This window comes from Vipera berus, assembly GCF_964194415.1.
Source record: "Vipera berus genome assembly, chromosome: 1".
NCBI classification, from domain to species: Eukaryota; Metazoa; Chordata; class Lepidosauria; order Squamata; family Viperidae; genus Vipera; species Vipera berus.
This window is the reverse complement of record NC_138202.1, coordinates 279,745,493-279,767,708: the sequence shown is the minus strand read 5'-3', so window position 1 is coordinate 279,767,708 and position 22,216 is coordinate 279,745,493. Positions and strand designations below refer to the sequence as shown.

The following is a 22,216-nucleotide window of genomic DNA, read 5'->3' as shown; positions in this document are numbered from 1 at the left end:
GATACATCTAATGTGTTTTAGTACATTAAAGGAAAGGCTGTTTTACTCATCCCACCCAATTCCCACTTCTCTTTTTAGATTATTTTTGTTCAAGGGGTGGTTAGATTTCAGAACAGCAAGTGGTCAACTAATAAGGATTAGTAGCAGAGAGGTTTTGTTTAATTCAGTTTGTAAGCTGCTTTAGTCACTGAAATCCCTTAAAACACTGAGATTATATTTTTAATGCTACCGACACACTATCTTGATGTCTCCAGCAGTAGATGCATTTTTAAAGCTCATTTTGAAAGAAGATTATGCACTTGTATATGCAAAACTATGGAATATTATATTTTATGTACTGTATATCAATCGCATGCAGCCTAATACTCTGAGATTAGATAGAAGATTTTAACAGATTTGCAAAGAGTTAAATGGTAGTCTTAAAATATTTAAGAAATTGTAGATATTAATAGGGGCAGAAAGGGGAAGCAGGAATTGTGTATCCAATTTGAAACTTTTGAAGCAATCTTAAATGAAACATCTTGTTATTTCAGGATTTATTTGGGGTTCTTTCATTAATCTGTCTGCCTGCCCTTTCCCCCTTTTTTATTTCTTTAAGAATGTAACATTTAATTTATGTTATCTTACACTGCCACACAGCAAGAAAAAATGTATTGAATTCTGGATGCAATGAAGTTGCCAAGATTAACTTTTCAGCATGGAAAAGTGTTTTGAACACAGTGTGGAAATTTACAGGAAATATTTCCTTTCCCCCAAAAAAACAAGACCCTCCTTACAAATCAATCTTGCTTATCCTCTGCCTTCATGTTTCTTCTCACTACATTTTCCATTCTTGAGTGAATGGCAAATCTCATTAGTACTGTTTTATAAAGCCTTAGTAAGGCCACACCTGGAATACTGCATTCAGTTTTGGTCACCATATTACAAAAAAGATGTTGAGACTTTTGGGGAAAAAGTGCAAAGAAGAGCAATTAAGATGATTAAGGACCTGGAGACAAAAACATATGAAGAACGGTCACAGGAATTGTGTATGGACAGTCTGGAGAAAAGAAGGACTAGGGGTGACATGACAGCAGTATAGCAGACATTGTAGATAGCAGATCGCATGAGAGCAGATAACAGACACTGTCTCTGAAACTCACAAAGACAGATGTAGGAGAACCATGGCATTTTACCTACTTGTTAAACCACTCTGCTTTGTATGACCATACTTGTTTAAAAGTAGGTTTTCCAATTACATGAGCCTTGGAAAGACAATTGTGCTAACATACCTCGGAACAGTTGATTTCCTCCTTGGTGCCCCATTGACATAGCCTTCTTCTGGTTTGTACAGCATGACAAGATATTGTTGTCCTCAGATATAGTTTGAAATTACTTTAGGCTAGGGCTTTTCAAACTGGGCACCAAAAGCAGCTGCGGGAGAGCACAGCATTTTTTTTTAAAGCTATTTATTTTTTATTTTTTTATTTTAATTCCATTTATATCCCGCCCTTCTCCGAAGACTCAGGGCGGCTTACAAGCTTAGCAGTAGCCTTCATTCTATGTATATGCCTGCTTGTTAGGGCTTTCACACACACACCCAAGCGGCATTATTACAAAGTCAGCTTAATTGCCCCCAACAATCTGGGTCCTCATTTTACCTACCTCGGAAGGATGGAAGGCTGAGTCAACCTTGAGCCTGGTGGGATGCGAACCTGCACTAATTGCAGGCAGCTGGTGTTACTTAAGGAGGCATTAGCCCACTGCTCCACCAAGGCTCTTATCTTATTCAGGATATGTGAACTGGGTAGTTTTATAAGAAGGAAATATTTAGGGTACTGATGGTGTGGTTAATCTCGAGAGACTGTTGTTTTGTGTGACATAAACAGTTCTGTACCTTTAGTAGATTTGTGTCATTTATTTATTTAAAAGATGACCACCCATCTTAAGCACCTCTGGGCAACTCATGGTCATTCACTGCCCTTGCAGCATAAGGGTGCATGCGTGCTCAGAGCTTATCTTCCTATTCATTGGCAGAGACAAATTTGCTGGACTAATTATCCGGCAGAGGTGATTTTGGTGAATTATGGTCACTAATATTCGAGTAATTAAGAGTTAGTCATTCTCTTACTATTAGAGACATTAGGATCATACAATATTTTTAGTCTTTTTTGGTGTAGGCAGAAATGTGGGGGTTATAGGTGCTCTTATTCTAGCATTCAGACCCTGTCTCTGCTTGGTATGCTTGTTCACAGAAATGGTTATTCATCGTTTAGTTTGACCAGTTTGTCTTTGTGTCAGGTGGGCATTTTAGAATTAAGTTTACAGAGTATAGTCTGAATATTATTTGCATGAAGCAGACACCATGTTTTTGTAATAATATAGGAAGTTTAATTTCTCACCACCTTTTTTATTTCTCTCTCCTTTAGGAGTCCTGTGTTAGTCTTCCCATGCATTCATCACCACGTCATTTGCCTGGATTGTTTTCACCTCTACTGTGTAACTATGTTGAACAATCGCCAGTTTGTCCATGATCCTATCTTTGGATATTCATTGCCATGTGTGGGTAAGTTGCTCACTAGTGTTTTTTATTACTTTGTAAAGTAATAAAAGTACTTCGTAAATTACTTTGTAAACAGTGGAAGGAAATTACTGGCTTAAAAAACAAATACTCCTCTATCATGTATTGAAGATAAATTAATAGTGTTGAATAATGTTTTCTCTTAGCATTTTCTTCCTTTGGCTGTTCTTTGCCATATTGGAATTCAGTCATAAAGGGTGTTTCTTTTATAGGTACATATCTACATGGTTTGATCTAAAATTTCATCATCAAAAAGTGTTCAATTGTAATATCTTAAAAGTGCTAGACATGGAATTAGAGAGAGAAATGATAAATGATTCCACTTTTCTTGTTCTGAGTCAGCTACAGGAAGCTAAGCTTCATTCAATAACTTCATCTTTCCTAGTTAATTCAGTTCTGAATTAAATTCAGCTTAATAATCCAAAACATTTTTTGATTAGAACATCTCTTCTGATTAACTAAGTTTTAAAAAATGAAGGTACATGCAATCAAAAATCCACAGTTGAGAGAAAAACTTTTCTGATGAGGCAACAAAGAAAAGAAGAAGAAAAATGTAATAATCCTCTTTAAAGCTGCAAAGTTGCTTATTTTCTGAAATAGATTTATAGAGAAAAAGGAAAAGTTCTCTTGATTTTTAAACGTGGTCCAAAGTGCATTGTTTTAATAGTCATGATATCATTCCCTAGAACTATAACTTCGCTAGTTCTAAGAGTTACTTTATTTAATTGTTTTGGATGAAAACTACATGTACTTCAATTCAAGTGAAGTCCCTGAATGGCATATTGAGGTCAGGAAGGTTTGTCCAGAACATGATAAAGGTGATTATCTTTCAGTAGCCTTCAGGCAATCAAAAACCTTCACACTACAGGAGAAAGTGTAGTTTTCTCATTCACACTGTTTAGTTTGCTTAAATGTGCAAATTAGCACTGTTGATTCTGTTGTTGTTTTGACAAATTTATGAAGCATAATGATCACAGACAGCAGTTTTCATTAACATTTGACTTTCTGCTTCTGAAATTATCTAGGGATTGTATTGCTGAAATTAAACAACAGAAACACACACACACACACAAAGCTTTGATTATATCTATCTGAAGGTCAAAACAAATGCATCATACTTTACTGGATGTTTGTAACTGAATTTAGGGATAAATAAGATGTATGTTTGGTTTGTGTTTTAATAAATGTTTATCCAAATGTTTATCCACGTAACTCAACAAAAGGACTATTACACATAGAAGAGATATAGAAGGTGAACAATCATTTGATTTTCATCAATATATAATGTTGAACTTGGCCCCCCCTGCAATTTCTGGCTGTATGTGCCTGCCTATTTTTCCTTTTACTGTTCTATTTTTCTCATTTTCCTACAGCCTTCTGTTTGACTGATTGTGCCTAAGGTCAGAGCAGTTTACCGTCACTACTGCAGCTAGATTTGTTTTTTATAGACAGAAAAAAAGTCTTTATTAGCATCTCTTACACTGTACTTTTTGACAAGAAGTGACAAGATGGGCTTTTCTACATACATAGCATGTACTTTGCGCTCAACACAAAACAGAAAATAGGACTTGTTACATAACCGTGGTGGCAAACCTATGGCACGTGTGCCACAGGTGGCATGCAGAGCCCTCTCTGTGGGCACACGTGCTATTGCCCCAGTCCTAGGCCTTTAGCTGGGTTTTATAAAACCTTTTTGCTTTAGGCCTCCGCCACTGTGTGCAAAAAAAAGGTTCAATCAATCAATCAATTTCAACTTCTCGCGGGGAAAAAAAAATCTCGCAAAGTTGGAATTGATTGATTGAACTTTTTAGTTCAACCCAGTCTGCTGTGACCACCGCAGCCACGCCCATACAATGGGCCACGCCCACCCAATTGGCCACACCCACCAGATGGGCCAAGCCCAACCGACACCCGATGATACATAAGTGGGTTTTGGGTTGCAGTTTCAGCACTTAGTCTCTAAAAGGTTTGCCATCACTGTTAAAAATAACATCCAATCATTTTAACTTGAGAATACAAATTGAGATTTGGATTTGGTGAAACAGCAACTGTTTCACCAAATTAAGCTGCCTAGAATCACATAAAAGTCAGATGGGTGGCTTGTATTAGTCAAATAAATAAATAAATTTTAAAATAAGTATTCAGGTAGGTCTACAGCAGAGTTATGATTCCATTTTAAATCTGGATTGACACCAAATATTTGTAGATAGAAGCTTTTCTTTTAAGGAAAAGCACTTTAGATACTCTGATCCTGTGCTATGGTACAATGATTTATTCCATTTTTCTTACAGTGTCCTATATTAATGTGATTCTATGCATAGAGGTTTCTGTCACTGCTGACCTCTAAATATCTTTGAAATAATTAATACAGTGCTTAGAAGGATAGACTTGCATATGCATGAAAGCCGATTTATAGTTATCTCACTGGTAAGGGTACTGAAATTTTCAGCTAAAATGAGCTTTGTATAAAGATATGCAGCATATTTTAATGCAAACCCTACCCCCTTATGCAAAAAGAGGATAATAATACGGGATTACAGCCCACAAGGGAATATAAACCTGATGTAAGATGGAAATGCTAAGAAAAGAGGGGGGAGGGCAGGGAATGCAAGTGCTCATGTTGCTACGGCCATTTGAGGGTGGGCGGGACTTTGCATACTATTATTCTTACATGGTAAATCATATTTTGTGACATGCTCCAAAGAGCTCTGAGAAGAAAGTGTTCATATGAAAATTGCAAAATGAAGGGGGAAGGGATTGTACCTAGAGATATTCATGGATATTTTAATACATAATCCAAGTTGCCGTTAGTTACTGTTGAAATTGCCACAAAAAAGGAACAAAGGTTTTAAAGAGTTGTAAGAACACCACTGGGACGTGATGAAAGCCATATGTTTCACAGCAGTGTTTCTTAGCCTTAGTAACTTCTAGGTTGTGTGGGCTTCACCTTCCAGAATTCCCCAGCCAGTATGAAGTCCACACATCTGAAATTTGCCAAGGTTGAGAAACACTGTTTTAAAGGATTTACACTTTCTTTCTTTCTTTCTTTCTATCTATCTATCTATCTATCTATCTATCTATCTATCTATCTATCTATCTATCTATCTATCTATCTATCTATATACATATATATATATACTTACGGGAGCATCTGCTGCCAGCATCAACTTCCCTTTGTCCAGTGCGCTCCCACAGAGAGGGCCTCCTTAGGGTGCCGTCGGTCAAAGAGTGTCGACTGGCAGCCTCCAGGGGGACGGCGTTCTCTGTGGGCGTGCCAGACCTTTGGAACCATTTACTGGTGGAGCTCCGGACGGCTCCCGACCTTCGCTCCTTCCGACGTGACCTAAAAACATACTTATTTGAACAAGCCGGCCTGGTCTGATGGGTTTAGAGGTATTTTAACGTTTTGTATTAACCTATTGAATCGGGCTATTGTATTTAATATTTCTTTTAATTTTTATATATTGTATTTTATTGTATTGCCCTGTACAGGGCAATTAAAACACTATAAACAACACATAATGTATAAAAATTAAAATGAAATTAAATCAAATAGCCCTAAACAATAAACACATTCTAAAATTTAAATTTTTAAAAAATTTAAGATCTAAAATCCCAGTCCCTCAGTCCAGGCCGGCAAGTTCAAATACCCAAGTCTTCAGGTTGCGGTGAAACGAGCGAAGGTCGGGAGCCATCCAGAGCTCAACCAGAAGCTGATTCCAGAGGGCAGGCGCGCCCACAGAAAATGTTCTCCCCCTGGGGGCCGCCAGTCGACATTAAGATCCTTGTGTGTCTACTTTTGTAGAAAACAAGTTTGAAATGATAGTTATATGAGTTCTAGTCTTGCATTAGGACAAAGCCAGTTGGATGACCTTGGATCACTCTCCTTCTCTCAGCCTTAGGAAGGAGGCAGTAGCAAACTGCTTCCAAAATCTTGTCAAGAAAACTACAGGGACATCTCAAAGGCATGCATGCATATACACAGACATACACAATGACATCAAGGATATTAACTAGTTCTAGTTGTAGTCTTTATTTATTTATTTATTTTTATTTTATTTTATTAGATTTATATACCGCCCTTTCCCGAAGGACTCAGGGCGGTTTACAGGGTATTTTAAAATCAAACCAATACAAAATACAAAAGTTAAAAAACAATTAAAAAAGATTAAATTATCCCTAAAAATAAAAATCCCAGTTTATGAGAAACCCATAAGATCAGTTAATATTACAGGTACCAGGAGCAGCAATCATACAAATCTTACGGAATATACTTTCATGGTCCAAAAGCAGGGTTTATTTCATTTATCTCCTACATATTCTGAAGTCCCCCTTTCAAATACTTTTCATGACCTTAATGTTTAGCAAGAATTGGCTGTAGTTGACTCACTGTTCAGGCAGAATTTAGGAACATTCATTCACATGGTGGTTTGGGTTGGTCCTATTTTTCCCCCCATGATTTTAAACCCATCATTGTAATTTAAAAATTCATATCTAATGAAACTCCTCGTCCCTTCTTCTTGCTTTTTCATTTGAACAAATTTTATCAGATACAATGCTACAGCCAAGGTAATTGTGGCCTTGGCTATACTTATTAAATCATTTGCCTTGTTGCAAAAAAAAATGCTTGAGTTCATCTATACTTTGAGTATTATACATAGGAAAGTCCATGAATTTTATGAGCCAATGTAATTCCCAATTTTTAATTGATTGGTTCAATAGTCCAAGTATATTACTCTGTCATTTATTCCTGGGGTGTACAAGTCTATTCAAATTGGGTTCAATTTAAAGCCCTCTAGTCTAGATGCTGTTTAATAAACTTTGGCCAAATTCATTCTTCCCCCAAGTTGGTAAAGTACAGCCCATTCATTCCAACAGTGTACCAGAGAACATGGTTTCAGGAGCAAATTTCTTTCATCAACATGACACAGGGCATAATTTAAAAATCTTATTGGGACTGTCTTTACCTGAAGATAAGTTTTCAATTCTTGAAGCTGAAATTCATTTGGAATCTTGGTGGGAGTGAGAAGCATTTCAACTTCATTTAGATTATATGCTTGTTTATAAAATTAATATGCTACCCATCTCACTGTTCCAAGTAACTCTGGGAGGCTTCCAATAGATTGCTCAGTTATCCATTTAATAACTAGAAACCTTTTATGAACAGGAATACTATTGAACTGAGAAAATCATTTCCATGTATTTTTCCCCTATAGTCTATTTCAAATAGACAAACTCCAGGGAGTTTCCAAACTGCAAACACAGACTTGCACATTCTCTTTTAATATTCCAGGACTTGCTTTTTGATCTTCTGGTCTCTTGCATGACATCGTTGGTGCATCACAGAACCAATGAAGGATGCTCTTCTTTGACTATGAGTTGGCTTTAATTAAATTTCTACGTCTGGAAAATGAAAATCTAATTTTCTTTTTGACATTTTCTATATTAGTACTTAGACAAAATTATGGAAATAATTAATCCCTGTAGTGCAGACAGCGGCATTATAAGAAGTACAAAAATATTACATATAAATAATACCACTAATCATCAATCTAGTATAATTTATTGATGTAAGTTCTTATTACAAATCTTAAATCAAATTTGTTCTTTAAGTTGCAAATCTGCCATGCTGGAAAGAAGACATTATTTCCCTTGGCTAGGTTGGAAATATTTGCATATAATACTAAAACTCTACCCGTTCACTTTTCCAATTCATGAACCTTGGGCTGACATACGGTAAGTCCACTTCCCATTCCTTCTGCTGGGCAGTCTGGAGTAGGACTTTATAAACCTCATAGTTTATGTCAGCCCTTCAAGTTAGATCAGCCTAAAAACCAATGCCATGTACTATAAATAAATACTTGTAAAGTACAATTAAAGAATTTTGCAAGTCTAAATATTCCTCTTTCCCTTTAATCTTTATCTGAAGTAGGGAGAGACTTGTTTGAGTCCTTTACTACTAATACTTCACATTACATTCTTGCCCCAGATTCAAGACCCTTTTATATGATCACTGCCTGCCAGCTCTTCTGCCTATGCCATTCCTGATGATCTTTTCAGTTAACCTAAATATTTTCTTGGGATGTTTCCCAAATTAAGTATTTTGAAACTGGGTTAGTAAACTAATCATAGTTTGTTGTAAATAATTATCTCCAGCCCTGACAAGATAACTAGGTCAACTCTAGGAAAGTTAAAATTAAATGTTGCTCCTGGCCCATGGAGAGAAGAAAGAAAAGGAGAGAGAGAGAGAGAGAAAGAGAGAGAGAGAGAGAAAGAAATAAAAGAAACACTAAGATTGGAAAAGAGAGAAAGAACAATCTGGTGAAGGCAATGCTTTCAGTCTGGAGGGACAGAGAATAATGCTTCCCTTGAAAGATTCTTCTTCTTGGATCTGATCCTACATTTCAGTTTGAAAAAGGGATTCTCCTGGGCAGAAAAGACACAAAGAAAACAGACCGACAAAGGTCTGTTATAAAGCCCTACATGGCATGGGTCCGGATTACCTACGGCAGCACCTGCTGCCGGCGTCAACCTCCCTCCGTCCAGTGCGCTCCCACAGAGTGGGCCTCCTCAGGGTGCCTCCGATCAAAGAATGTCGATTGGTGGCCCCCAGGGGGAGGGTGTTCTCTGTGGGCGCGCCAGACCTATGGAACCGCTTGCCGGTTGAGCTCCGGATGGCCCCCGACCTTCGCTCCTTCCGACACAATCTAAAAACCTATCTATTTGAACAATCCGGCCTGGTCTGATGGGTTTGGGGTTTGGATTTGATTTTAACATAGTTTTAATTGTTGTATTATATTGGGCATAATTATTTAATCTTTTTTAACTTTTGTATTTATATTTCAATATTTATTGCCCTGTACACCGCCCTGAGTCCTTCGGGAGAAGGGCGGTATAAAAATTTAATAAATAAATAAATAAAATAAAGGTTCAAATGTTTGGGCCAGTAAAGTAAGCCAAGGTTCTGAGTATACAGATAGAAAACATACAGACCAGCAATTAAGTGAATTAATGTCTGCACTGTGCTCCAATGGGGGCACATTTTTTAAAAAAAAAACAATAAATAAATTTTGGATGTTTTAAATTTTTAAAATGTTGAATCTTCTTTTTTTTCCTTCAAATTTGGCACTCAATTTGACTTGGAATTCTAGGAAAACATTTAATTTAATTTTCCTATATGAGTTGGCCATCCCCTTCAGTCATTTCATCCCTTCTTCATGTCTACCTTGTAAGGTCCAAGAAGCTGTGTCTCCCTGGGTCCAGCTGTTCTCAGTACTCCAAGGAAACCATTGTCTTTTCTCCTAGGAAGCCTGAGTCCTTTTTTTACACCTCCATTGTGCTATTCTTCAAGATAGCGTGGTCCCAATGCTATCTTCTGCTCTGAGGCTGCATAACTGGGCCAGGGATCAAGGACAGCAGTGCTGTCAGTCAAGAAAATAATCCCAGCTTCTGTACTGTATTCTTGAATCCTCTCAAGTGAGATGCAGGGCACTTCTGGCAATAGTGCAACAGCATCTTTTAGAGTTACCTGGAACATTTAAAACAGAGAGGTGCTCTTGTTCCTTGCTTGAACATTTTTTAGCGTCTAATTCATCCTAAGAGTTAAAATACAGAAGGGAGAATCACTGTTCTTTTTGCAACACCTTTTCTCCTTGGGGATTTTCCTAAATTTTATTCCCCAATATCAACCTAGGTACACAGGACTGAGAAATATGGCTGGCCCAAACTCAGCCTGAGAGTGTTTGGTTCTTATACATCCCTTAACTATTTCATCAAGCATACATTCATTCTCCGTAATATAGGCAGTATCAAACTTGGTCAGTACTGAAATAAGGGACCAACAAGAAAACCTTAGATTGTAGGCTAGATGGAGAGTTTAAAAAATAATGATAAAAAGAGAACAAATTGTTTCCATACTGCTGTAAAGAAAATCATATGAATATGCTTCTTTAGTCAACAGGAGTTGAGTTCAGCTGGCGGGATTTATTTTTTTTTATAAAGACTATGAATGGTTCAGATCATCAGGAATGCTGCTGGAAAAGATGCTTTCTGGTCTTTTTGTTTCCCTTGCTTTTTTATTGTCTCTTTTGAATGGTTTATTTTTATGTTTTTTACTGATAGCTGATGTTGTTGTTGTTAGCTGCAAAGTCGTGTCCGACCCATTGCGACCCTATGGACAACGTTCCTCCAGGCCTTCCTGTCCTCTACAATCTTCTGGAGTCCATCTAGGCTCACGTCTACTGCTTCAGTGACTCCATCCAGCCACCTCATTCTCTGTCCTCCCTTTCTTCTCTTGCCCTCAACTTTTCCCAGCATTAGGCTCTTCTCCAGTGAGTCCTTCCTTCTCATTAGGTGGCCAAAGTATTTGAGTTTCAGCTTCAGGATCTGGCCTTCTAAAGAGCAGTCAGGGTTGATCTCCTCTAGGACTGACCGGTTTGATCACCTTGCAGTCCAAGGGACTCGCAGGAGTCTTCTCCAGCACCATAGTTCAAAGACCTCAATTCTTTGGCGCTCAGCCTTTTTTATGGTCCAGCTTTCAGTGCCATACATCGCAAGATAGCTGATGAGTGCAAGCCAAATCCAAAACTGCTAGGGAATTCCTAGACCTGGAAGCTTATAAACAGAGGAAACCCTACACTCATCAGCACTGATAATGTTATCTAGTTATATAATGAAACATTTGCAAACAAACATGTTCAAGAGAGCACCAAGGACTCCACAGTTCAGCTCTGGGCTACATATATTGTCTTTTATTTAAGCTTCAGGTTTAATTACTGTATGGACTAATGCAAAGCATCCATTCAGTGTTTGATTTCTGTTGCACATAGATTGTTGTCATAGAGAAAAAGAATTCATCTCCTTAGTTAAATAGTGGAACTGTCAGAAAGAGATTTTGTTTTTCATAATCCTTTACCCTCTAGTAATATAAAGCTTGAGAAAAGGTGAATATTTCACACGCGTACTTAGTAATATGCTAGGAGGGGAACAGGATTTGCCAGAGATACTGAGATATAATTTTCAAGTAAACAATTATTTTTAGGAGGGAGCTGAAACCCTTTTTTATTTTATGTTTAACTCCTTGGAGCTATTTCAGACTCTTGGGAAACAGCATGCATGTTGAAAAGGTATCTAATAATTTATTTGCCAGATAGCAGCTGTGTGAAAAGGATTTGTTTTATTATTCCTCCTTAGACAATTAAATTTAAAAAGAATAAGGCAGATAAACAATTGTCAGATCCATAAGGCACAACAGATTCAAAAAGTAATGTTAAATGTGTGAAGTGACAGGTTAACTGAAAGAAAAGAAAAAATCAGAACAAAAGTAAGCACATACCAAATTCAGTGCATTTTTAGTATTATTAGAAGAGATGTCATTGGAAACTGCCTACTGGAAATCTCTCCCATCTACCACTCTGGCTTTAATGGAGCTAGTAAGTAATATCTGCAAATTATTAGAATGATGTGGTTAAGGGACCAGGCTACAAATCAGGTGACTGTGAGTTCTAGTCCCGCCTTAGGCATGAAAGAAAGTTTGATGACTTTTAGGCCAGTCATTCTGTCTCAGCTCAACTTAATTCACAGGGTTCTTGCTGAGAAAATAGGAAAAGGAAGGAATAATGCATATGTTTATATTATAAATATTAAGCCACAATTTAAAAATACAGGAGAAAAATCCATAAGAGCCAAAAACTAAAACATGCAATTTTTTATATATATTTCCTGGAAAATAATTTGTCACAAACAATGGCAATAGAACTTTGTATTGTGTGTATTGTATGACAATAGTTTTGAGATTATGATTTTTGGCAGTTTTAAAAAATATGATTTTTTTGTGCCTAAGGCAAAATTAGAACTCATTGTCTCTTGGTTTTTAGCCTGATGGCCTAAACCAAACTGTGATTCAGATTAGATTTTACCTGAAATGGTTTAGGGTTTCCTGCCTGAGCAGGGGGTTGGGCTAGATGACCTCCAAGGTCCCTTCCAACTTTACTATTATGATTATGATTAAAGCTGAAAATTTCAAGTGCTGCATAAGAATTGCAGAACTTTCTTTCTCCCCTTTCTGTAAAAGTAATTTGCTTATACGCTGCACTTTCCTTGGAGTTTTGCAGAAATTGTGAATCCTTATCACACTGAATATGCAGTTTTTGCTTGCCAAATTCTTATGCAGAGATGTATAAAGTGACTAGGCTCTTTCAGTATTTTAATTATTCTATGTCCTTTCCATTTATTTATTTAAAGATTTATAGGACTGTCCAGATCAGATCTTATGATAACTCTGAGTGATATTGAGCACAAAAAAACACGCTAATAATGCACCTTCTGGCAAGATGGGCATCATATAAATTTCATAATAATTAAACATACATTGAAAAATGAATAATGTAAAATGGCAACCCAGCACAAAAGAAAATAAACTTCTGAGTGGGACTCCCATTCAGCAACCCCTAATGCCTGGGGGAAGAGCCAGATCTTAAGGGCTCTCCTAAAGACAAGGAGAGTTGGGGGCCTATTGTATATTGGTGGGGGCAGATTGTACCAGAAAGCAGGGGCACCCATAGAAAAGGCCTGTTTTCTGGTTTCCACAACATGACAAGACTTAAAACAGACATGTCAAACACAAGGCCCAGGGGCCGGATCTGGCCCGCGAAGTGGTTTCGTGTGGCCCCCGAAGCCATCCTGGAAACAGTGAGAGAATGGCCCCCACTGCCTTGGCCCTGGCCCAGAGACCCTCCTTCTGCCAGAGACCCTCAGATCTGTCCACTCCTGCCCAGGCCCCCATAGGCACCCTTGATGCCAGTGATGTAGAGCTGGCCATGCCCACCCAGTAGGCCATACGCACTCCAGCCACGCCCACCCAGTAGGCCACGCCCACCCAGGCCATACCCACCTGGCCCCCTGAGGACAACCACAATGCTGATGTGGCCCTCAATGAAATTGAGCTTGACACCCCTGACTTAAAAGAAAGAACCTGGAGCCTGCCCCTCTCTGTGGGAACATGTTGGGCAGACAGATCTTCTTGGGAAAAGATTATCAGTCTCTCAAGCAACCTGAACCTATGCCATGTAGTACTTTGAAGCTACTGACCAGCAACTAGAATTGCATTCAGAACCCCATCAGGAGCCAGTGCAACTCACAGAGCAGCAGTGTAACATGGGCATAAGGAAATGCACCCATAAATACGTCCTCTGCTACATTCTGGACTAATTGAAGCTTCCAGATGGATTTCAAGGGCAGACGCAGACATATGCATAGCACGTTGCGGTATTCCAATTTTCCCTAACCCTAGTCCGTTTTTTCTGAGATTAGCAGCCACTGGAGTGAAATGGGGTTATCCTAATATTCCTGTGCCATCTTCTTCACAGTCTTACAACACACATCCCTTGATTGTATGCCAGATCTTGCTGTATTTTGACAGTTATGATTGGCTTATTGACAACCCCATTAATTTAGTTGAAAGGATATACATTTCAGAATTGATTTTTTTCCCTAACAATGCAGGTAGAGAAGGGGCAGGTTGAAAAATGTCATGGTGCCCAATTTGCAGCTCTGGAATCAGCAGTCATTCCAATCTTATTAGCTTTACCTATTATTAGGGGATATAACTCAATTAGCACTTCAGGTCTATACATTGAAAAGAAATTTCCCCAAGGAATAAATGTATTACCGAATAAAACCCATAGGCAGTTACATCCTATCTTTAACTAATATGTGAAAGCTGTAGGCCTATTTAAATAATACAAAGAGAATTTGCTGGCACTTCACATTTTTCAACAACTCAATATACTCAGCTGTCCTTTGGAAATTTGGCCAGTGCTGATGAGCTCTCATAAATCATTTCTGAACAAACATTTCAACTGAATGTACTACTAACATGCAGCACCTGGAAAGGCAATGTTTGTAAAGGGATATTAGCTGTTTCAGATCAAGATGTCAATTATTCCAGTATATAAATATAATAAAACTAAACTAAAAACTAATATGCCACAAAGAGTCCACATCTTTAGGTATATTGCTACTAGTTAATTTTCTCCCATTCTTACAGATGTTTCCTATCGTTTATTCCTTTACACCTATGCAGGATTTATGGCTCTGCTGCACCTGTTATATGTCTCATCTTTATTGAGGGAGCCTGAATGATAAGCTGGCTAAAGTGCTGAACTAAAACTGGAGGAATTTTGCTTCTCCTATAAATAGGGCTTGCCTTCTATGTTTGGCATATGATGGAATTCTTCCTAATGACCTCCTAATTCTTTTTACTAATCAAACAGCTGTGTCCATGACTTGCTACCGACAAGTCTTCTGGTATTGGCCAAGAAAAGCATGACCCGAGAGATGGTCACCTCTTAATCAAGCTGAATGGGAGCTAGCCTTATGTATTTTATTTATTACATTTATTTGCTGCCCATCTCACTGCATGCGACTCTGGGTGGCTTACAATCATGTAAAACTATAGTATAAAAAATGAAAACAGTAAAAAAATGAACAATAAATGCATTGAAATTAAGAAGAAACAGGTAATAGGAAAACAATATGCAATCATTCTAGGTCAGGGCTTTTCAACCAGTGCTACGGGTACCACCTGTGATACATTGGCATCTGGCAGGTGGTACACAACCATCCTAGAAAAGTGGTAACCGGGTGGGGGAATGAGCTGAACCAGTGGCAGCACCACACAAGCCTGAGCGAGAGATGGCTGGAGCTGCAGGGCTGTCAGGGCTCAGTGGAAGTGCCAGGATCAGCGCCAGTTTCCAGCTGGAGCTCGGCACTGATCCTGGCGCTTCTGAGCCCAGAAGAAGTGCCGATCACCTGGAATGTTGCAACATCTCCAGGGTCATGTGATTTACATTTAGATGCTTGGCAACTGATTCATATTTATGACGGTCACAGTGTCCCAGGGTCATGTGAAGTGACCAAAACCTGCTGCCACCACCCAGCAGACGAGGGGAATAAAAACCAAACACCCACCCCATCCCCGCTGCCAATCCTCAACAGAAATGCTCACAACATTGAAAACCTCGGACAGGAGGAAGAGCACCGCCAGGTGGGTAGGCAGGTGTCTTGCTTGGCTGTGGCTCGGGGGGCACTTTTTTCAGTGCCATTGTAACTTCAAACAGTCACAAAGCAAACTGTTGTAAGTCGAGGACTACCTGTACTTCATCACTTTTTTCCTTTTTTTGTCATCAAGTTTTTGACACCTTGCTCGGCGACTGGTTGTACTCAGATGTTGCCATATCCTAAAAGTGGTACAATGGGTGAAAAGGTTGAAAAGCCCTGTTCTAGGTTGATCCATTCCAGGGGGTGGGGGGGAACTCTGTGGAGAGTCTCCACACTTTTAATGCCTCATCTGCATATGGAAGTCATATTCAGGTACAGTGAGACATAGCCTGGAAGTCATATGCAGAGGGCAAATAAGACCTGAGCATATGGTTGGTAGCTATACATGTGAAAATTCATGGCCAGAAAACCATGATTGCAGTCTCTCTCCTACTCTTTTAGGTTTGTATAAAATGAATACAAGTAGTCCTTGACTTACAGCCGCAATTTGTACCAGAATTGCTATCTAAGAAAAGCAGTTAATCACGCCCAATTTTGTGTCCTTTTCTTGCCACAGTTGTTAAGTGAATTATACAGCCATTAAATGAATCCCATTTCCCCCATTGACTTTGCATGTTGGACGCTGGCTGGGAAGGATGCAGATGGCGGTATGACCCCAGTACATTGCAAGCTTTTTAATAGAGGCTAAGTTGCCAAGCAGCCAAGTTTTGATCACATGACCAAGGGGATGCTGCGTCAATCAAAAATGTGAAAACCAGTCACAACTGACTTTTTCAGTGCCATTGGCATTTTGGGGGAGTTGCTAAATGAACGACTGTAAGTCAAGGATTACTTAGACTTTGTTACAGTTTTCTCATTAAAACTTTAAAGTAAGTCCATGTTCCTTGATGTAGAATATATAAAGCTGTTCTGACATTTACGAGAGACCACATTCATCTTTTCCATTTGGTCAAGGAATAAACAATATCCTACTTTTGCCTGAAAAGTAAGGTATTCTTGCTGATATGCCAAAAGTCAAATCCAGAGTCACGCGTTTCTTATGTTTACACTGCAGGGAGACAACCATTTTTAAATATGAGAAACACTAAACTGAGTATGATTGCTCCTAGACAGATATATTATTTTCATTCTTGGAACACTTTCATACTTACTAATTATTTAGAATTTAAACAAACCTAAAGCAGAAATAAAATATTGAAACAAAACTTTGGACAATATTATGTAGAATTTCTGACTCTGGAAAAAACAATGATTTTCAAAGGCTCAAGTCTCAGTAATTTGTTTCTGAATATAGGTGCATTAATCTCAGAGAAAGATGGGCTATTGAATAAACCCACAAAGCTTGAGAGTGTCTTAAAATTTATAAGCATTGGCTTAAAATCTTAAATTCTTAAGATTAAATCCCCACGTTCAACAATATCACTATTTGTTGAACTGAAAGAAAACACAAATAGTCATGTTACAGTGTTTACTAACAGAGAACGAGAGAGAAATGAGCAGCACTTCTCTCATACATGTCATAAATACAGTGAAGCTAGCTGAATTTCAAGGTGTTTTTTTTAAAAAAAGGAAAAACAAATATATTTTGTGTGTCTGCCAAATGGATACAAATTGCCTTTATTAGGTGAGATTCCATTTCCAATCCATGTAAAACGTTCATTATGTATACCAACAACTTTAAATTCTGTCTTGTAGGAATTCTTTTTAATGTTTATTGTGATAAGCAGAGATGGGGGGAAAACCGACGTTCTGTGACTGTAATTACACATTGGTGTTGTTCTTTCTGAATTTATTTGAAGAATCAAGTTGAACTCCTTTAATGATTTCATGGGTATGTCTGTGTAGTTTTCTTGGCAACAGTATGGAAGTATTTGGCCCTTGCCTTCCCTTAGGACATTTTTGCCATTTCTTAATCTCACCTATAGTTCTACATTTCCAAAAGGTCTACCCTTCAAGGACTAGGACTGACCTTGTTTAGCTGTTCTGAATTTATAAAGAACAATATGTGCTATTACTTGAACTGAATAAAAAAAGAAAATGGTATTCCTGTTCTCAGAAACAAGGGCTAGTTGGTATATGAGTTTTAGTTCTGCCTTAGGCACAAAGCCAGCTGGGTGACTTTTGGCCAGTTTCTCTCTCTCAGCCCTAGGAAGGCAGCAAGGGCAACCCACTTCAGAAAATGTTGCCAAGAAAACTTTAGGAAGTTGACTTCAAAATGGGTCTGAAGATGTACAGACATAATCCCCCAAACACTCTTCTTCTCCCTGTCAGACAGGAAAAAATATAGACATATCAATTTATTTCTAACATGTCATCTTTACAATGTATTATTTAGAAGTCTGTTTTATTCTCTTTCATCAGAAATTATGATGAAAAATGAAAATACACATTTTAAAATACACATTTCTCAAAAATGTATATATTTCTAGGCCAGAAAATTTTTTCTTGGAAACATAGGAAATACAAAAACTAATAGATAATTAAATTCTGGCCCTCAGAAGTGTTGATTAGGAGAGCAACTCGAGCTTTTTTGACTCTGGATAATGAGTGCTTTCCACCAGCATCCTGAAATTTAGGTGTGTCAATCAATCAATCAATTTTTATTCAGTCATTGACCAGCAAAATGCTTGTCAATTATTAGATAAAGGCACAACTCAGAAACACAGTTTCCCAGCCAGATGTCTTTCAGACGTAGTCAATCACTCAAGGAAAATGTCAGACTGGGAAATTGCTCCATGGTTTGAAACCAACCTTTTATGTGTGGTAGCTGATTTTAATAATGAATGCACATATTTTACATATTTTGCCATAAAGCATATTGTGATTTCTGTCATTTTGTTTCAAGGGATGAATCAAGGGAACAAACTGGTAGATGCCTTGTGAGATAATGTCTGGCTACTATGTTAGACATGAGGTCAGGCTGGAAAAATAAGCCCCGTGTGAGATATCAGAGAAGGAAAGAATACATTTCCTTATAGCTTACATGTCTGAACTGTGTTTATATAATATGGATGGTGCATACTAATTGGCACCATCAAGAATAGAGCGTCGGTGGTTCCAGGAAAGCTCTTCTGGTTTTGTCTGTGGAGATTCTCAGTCATCAAGGTCATGGTTGCCTCAAAGAGTCTCACCTATGAAACTCTTCTGGTTTTGTTTTATGTCACTCTGGTCCTTCACAGATCAGTTCAGATGAATATGCATTGGAATATCCATTTGTGTGCATTTATAGGCATCACTGTGCTAGGGGTGGAGTTCTACAGAATATGATGGATTTTAGTGATCTTGCAAATATGTGAGGAAGATATGAGAAAGAAAGCCAGTAAGAAAGAACACCAAAGTTTTCTCTGCCTTTTCTTAATAACTGTTTCATTTCTTCACACTGTTAATTTGTTTTGTTCTAGAGCTCCACCAAATTTCATTAAATTCTGTATTTTGCACAGTAAATAGCCATGAAAATGCCACGCTATTTAGTACAAATCCTTTGTCCCCTGCTAACTCCTTCTAATTCAACCATCTAATTACCATGTTCAGCAGTAACCTTTCGGGACCTTTTGTAGGTAATTAGAACTCCAGAGCTTTCCCTCAACAGTTCAGGAAAGACCTTTAACTAAGAAGGATTATGTGATACTAACATTTTCACAACTATATAGATACAGATAACTCTTTCAATTAATACTTGGCAGCAATGGAGAAAATTACTAAGGTATGTGTTATAGAAAAATTAAGTAAATAGTTTTCATTGGTATCTAATAATACTATTTTTACTACATTTCCTTATTATAAATACCTTTTTTACATTGTTTAGTCACAATGAGCAGGGGCCAGGTGAAAAATGTCATTGAAGAATTAACAGTTTTTCACTCAGAAAAGAAGCTGATCTGTTACCGCATCCCTTCTCAATCATTTGGTTAAATATACTCATATACTTTAATTGTTCCTGAGGTACTTTGGTTGCAGGTCCTTCAATGTCATGGTAGCTTACTCCAATTTGCCACTGTCTTTTTTTAAAAATTATGATACTCAGAAGTGATATAGTAAATCAAGTAGGGTCAGTAATGAAAAAGAGTATAACAGTTACTTTATGTGAGGTAGAGTCTGTGCTCCTATTAGTGCATTTGTCCATTTTAGCAGTGGGCATCGTACTGCTACATTGCACAAACTTCACTTAACTTGTGATTCGAAAGGACACTCACAATTTTTTCACATGTACTAGTGCCAAGGTGGACCTTTCATTATTGTAACTCAATAACAGAATTTTACATTTGCCCTGCTAAATGCCATCCTATTCATTTGTTCAAGCTTGTTTAAATTAAATTAATTAAGTAATTAATTAAATTAATTACTTAAAATATTCAACACCACCAGGGCTCAAGTAAAGCCATTAATGAGTAGTCTTTGGGTGTGGTTATTTAGCTTCTCCACCAATGGTGGCTGGTCTTAAACCAGGATTGTTTTGGGTACCAGCAATTGTGATGATTTTTTTCTGCCTGCTGGACAGTTAACTGGTCCATCTGGATCACCACTTGGTTCTGATAGTGAAGCTTTGTCAGTGGGATTGCTAGTGTGTTTGTAGTCATCACTGTAATTCCCTCTTCCTCAACAATGGCTCTCCTACCGTAGCAGTGATAGTAAGGGATGACAAGCTTCCCATTTTTTTTTAATCCCATTTATATCCCGCCCTTCTCCGAAGACTCAGGGCGGCTTACAATTTAAGCACAAACCAATGTGCTTAGCAATTTTATCAATGCAAAAGTGTCCCAGACATAATTCAACAATAACAAAGGATCAACAGTACTGATTGCCCACTACAATGTAAAGTCATTAAATATGTAGAAACAGAACAGAATTAAGAGTTGAAAGGGACCTTGGAGGTCTTCTAGTCCAACAGTCTCTTCAAGCACGAGACCTATACCATTTCAGACAAGTGGCTGTCCAGTCTCTTTTTAAAAGCCTCCACTAATGGAACACCCACAACTTCTGAACCAATTCCGCTGTTAGGAAATTTTTCCTTAGTTCTAGATTGCTCCTTGATTAGTTTCTGTCCATTATTTCTTGTCTTGCCTTCTGGTGCTTTGGAGACTCAGTTGACACACACACACACCTCTACTTTGTGGCAGCCCCTGAGATAATGGAACACTGCTATCATGTCACCCCTTGTCCTTCTCTTCATTAAACCAGACATATCCAATTCCTGCAACCGTTCTCCATGTGTTTAGCCCCCAGCCGCCTAATCATCTTTGTTGCTAGGTTTCTTTCTCTTATCCTTTCAAATGAATGAAAATTTCACTTATTTGCTGGTCTTAGTGAAATGAGTGACATTCTCTAGTCTGGGAATTGTTGGCTCCCATCTCACTAGTTTCATCCCTTAGCATTTTTCCGTGGTTTTAAATACTGCGCAGCAGTACAATTTGGGTTTCTCAGCACTGTCATAATATTTGAACTAGATGGTTGTATATAGTTTCTGACCATATTATTTGTTCAATGTATTATGCTTCATATACTGCCTGACTATAATTCTGGTTTGTGTCTAATAATTTCTCGTATATAGGGAGTGGAGGAGAATCCTTCTGGAAGGGCTCATTGGGCAGGTGGATTAGAAAAATCAGGCCATTTTCTTTCACGTAAATTTCAGATGGAGATAATATCCAATATCCATTTATCATAATATACATATTTTGACTAAATCCCTTATGAACTGCTCTGTAAGTGACTTTTTTTGCTTTGTGAATGGATATAGAAATTACCAAGAAGTTTAGCACTAAGTAAAGAATTGTCTTATTATAGTCTTATTCAATTAAGAGAAAAATCTAATCTGGAATTCGCTGTAATTAATGTAGAATAAGCATGTTAAAATCCTAGCATTTAAAACACATTTTTAGAGTGTAATATTCTTCTGAAATTCAAACACATTATAATTGCCATAATTTCTGCTAGCTAGTTCAGTAACTCGGATTCTCTGAACCCAAGATTCACAGTGAGATAATGTTTAAAACGTTTCCCTATAAAGGAGGCCTTTAAAATGCTTATCTTCCCTTTTCATTTAATGACAAAATATGTCTCAATTAGATTCCATGGCAGAACTTCTGAGACCATAAGATGATCATTATAGAACTGTAATGGGGAAGGTTTATCACTGTCATCCTCAGGTTTTTTGAGCAGAAGTATAGATTCTACTATACCTAATCCAGAGATACCTGTCCTAAGAAGGAAAAATGCCATGCCTGATATGGGTATTTATTTGTAGAAGAATGATTGTTTTATACAAATATGCAAACCAGAAATCAGGGAGTTAGCACATATCTCAGCTATTACTTAGGTGGACTCCTTCTAGTTCACAGGTGTCAAACTCGCCACGTCACGTGATATGTCGCAACGTATCACAACTCTTTTTGCATTGCCGGCAATGGGGTGGGCGCAGCTTTGGTATGATGAAACCGGAATTTGAAAATACCTCTACCATTAGGCTATAGTCTATACAGACTATGCACTTAAAGGCCAAAGTCTCCTTTTGAATAAAAATATATAATATACTAAATATGCTTTGGTTGTTGTATGTGTGTGGGGGGAGTACTTTGGCATTTGGAGAAAGAGGATCTG

At 37.9% G+C, this 22,216-nt stretch overlaps 1 protein-coding gene across 2 annotated transcripts in view; it reads left to right on the top strand.

Moving 5' to 3' along the window:
- Positions 1-22,216, top strand: part of PRKN (parkin RBR E3 ubiquitin protein ligase) — a 740,731-nt gene that overhangs the window by 507,144 nt on the left and 211,371 nt on the right. For both annotated transcript variants that reach the window (XM_081314791.1, XM_081314790.1), the window contains one exon: positions 2,409-2,545. In XM_081314791.1, coding sequence (XP_081170917.1) covers positions 2,409-2,545 — 137 coding nt within the window. The remainder of the gene's footprint in view (positions 1-2,408; positions 2,546-22,216) is intronic.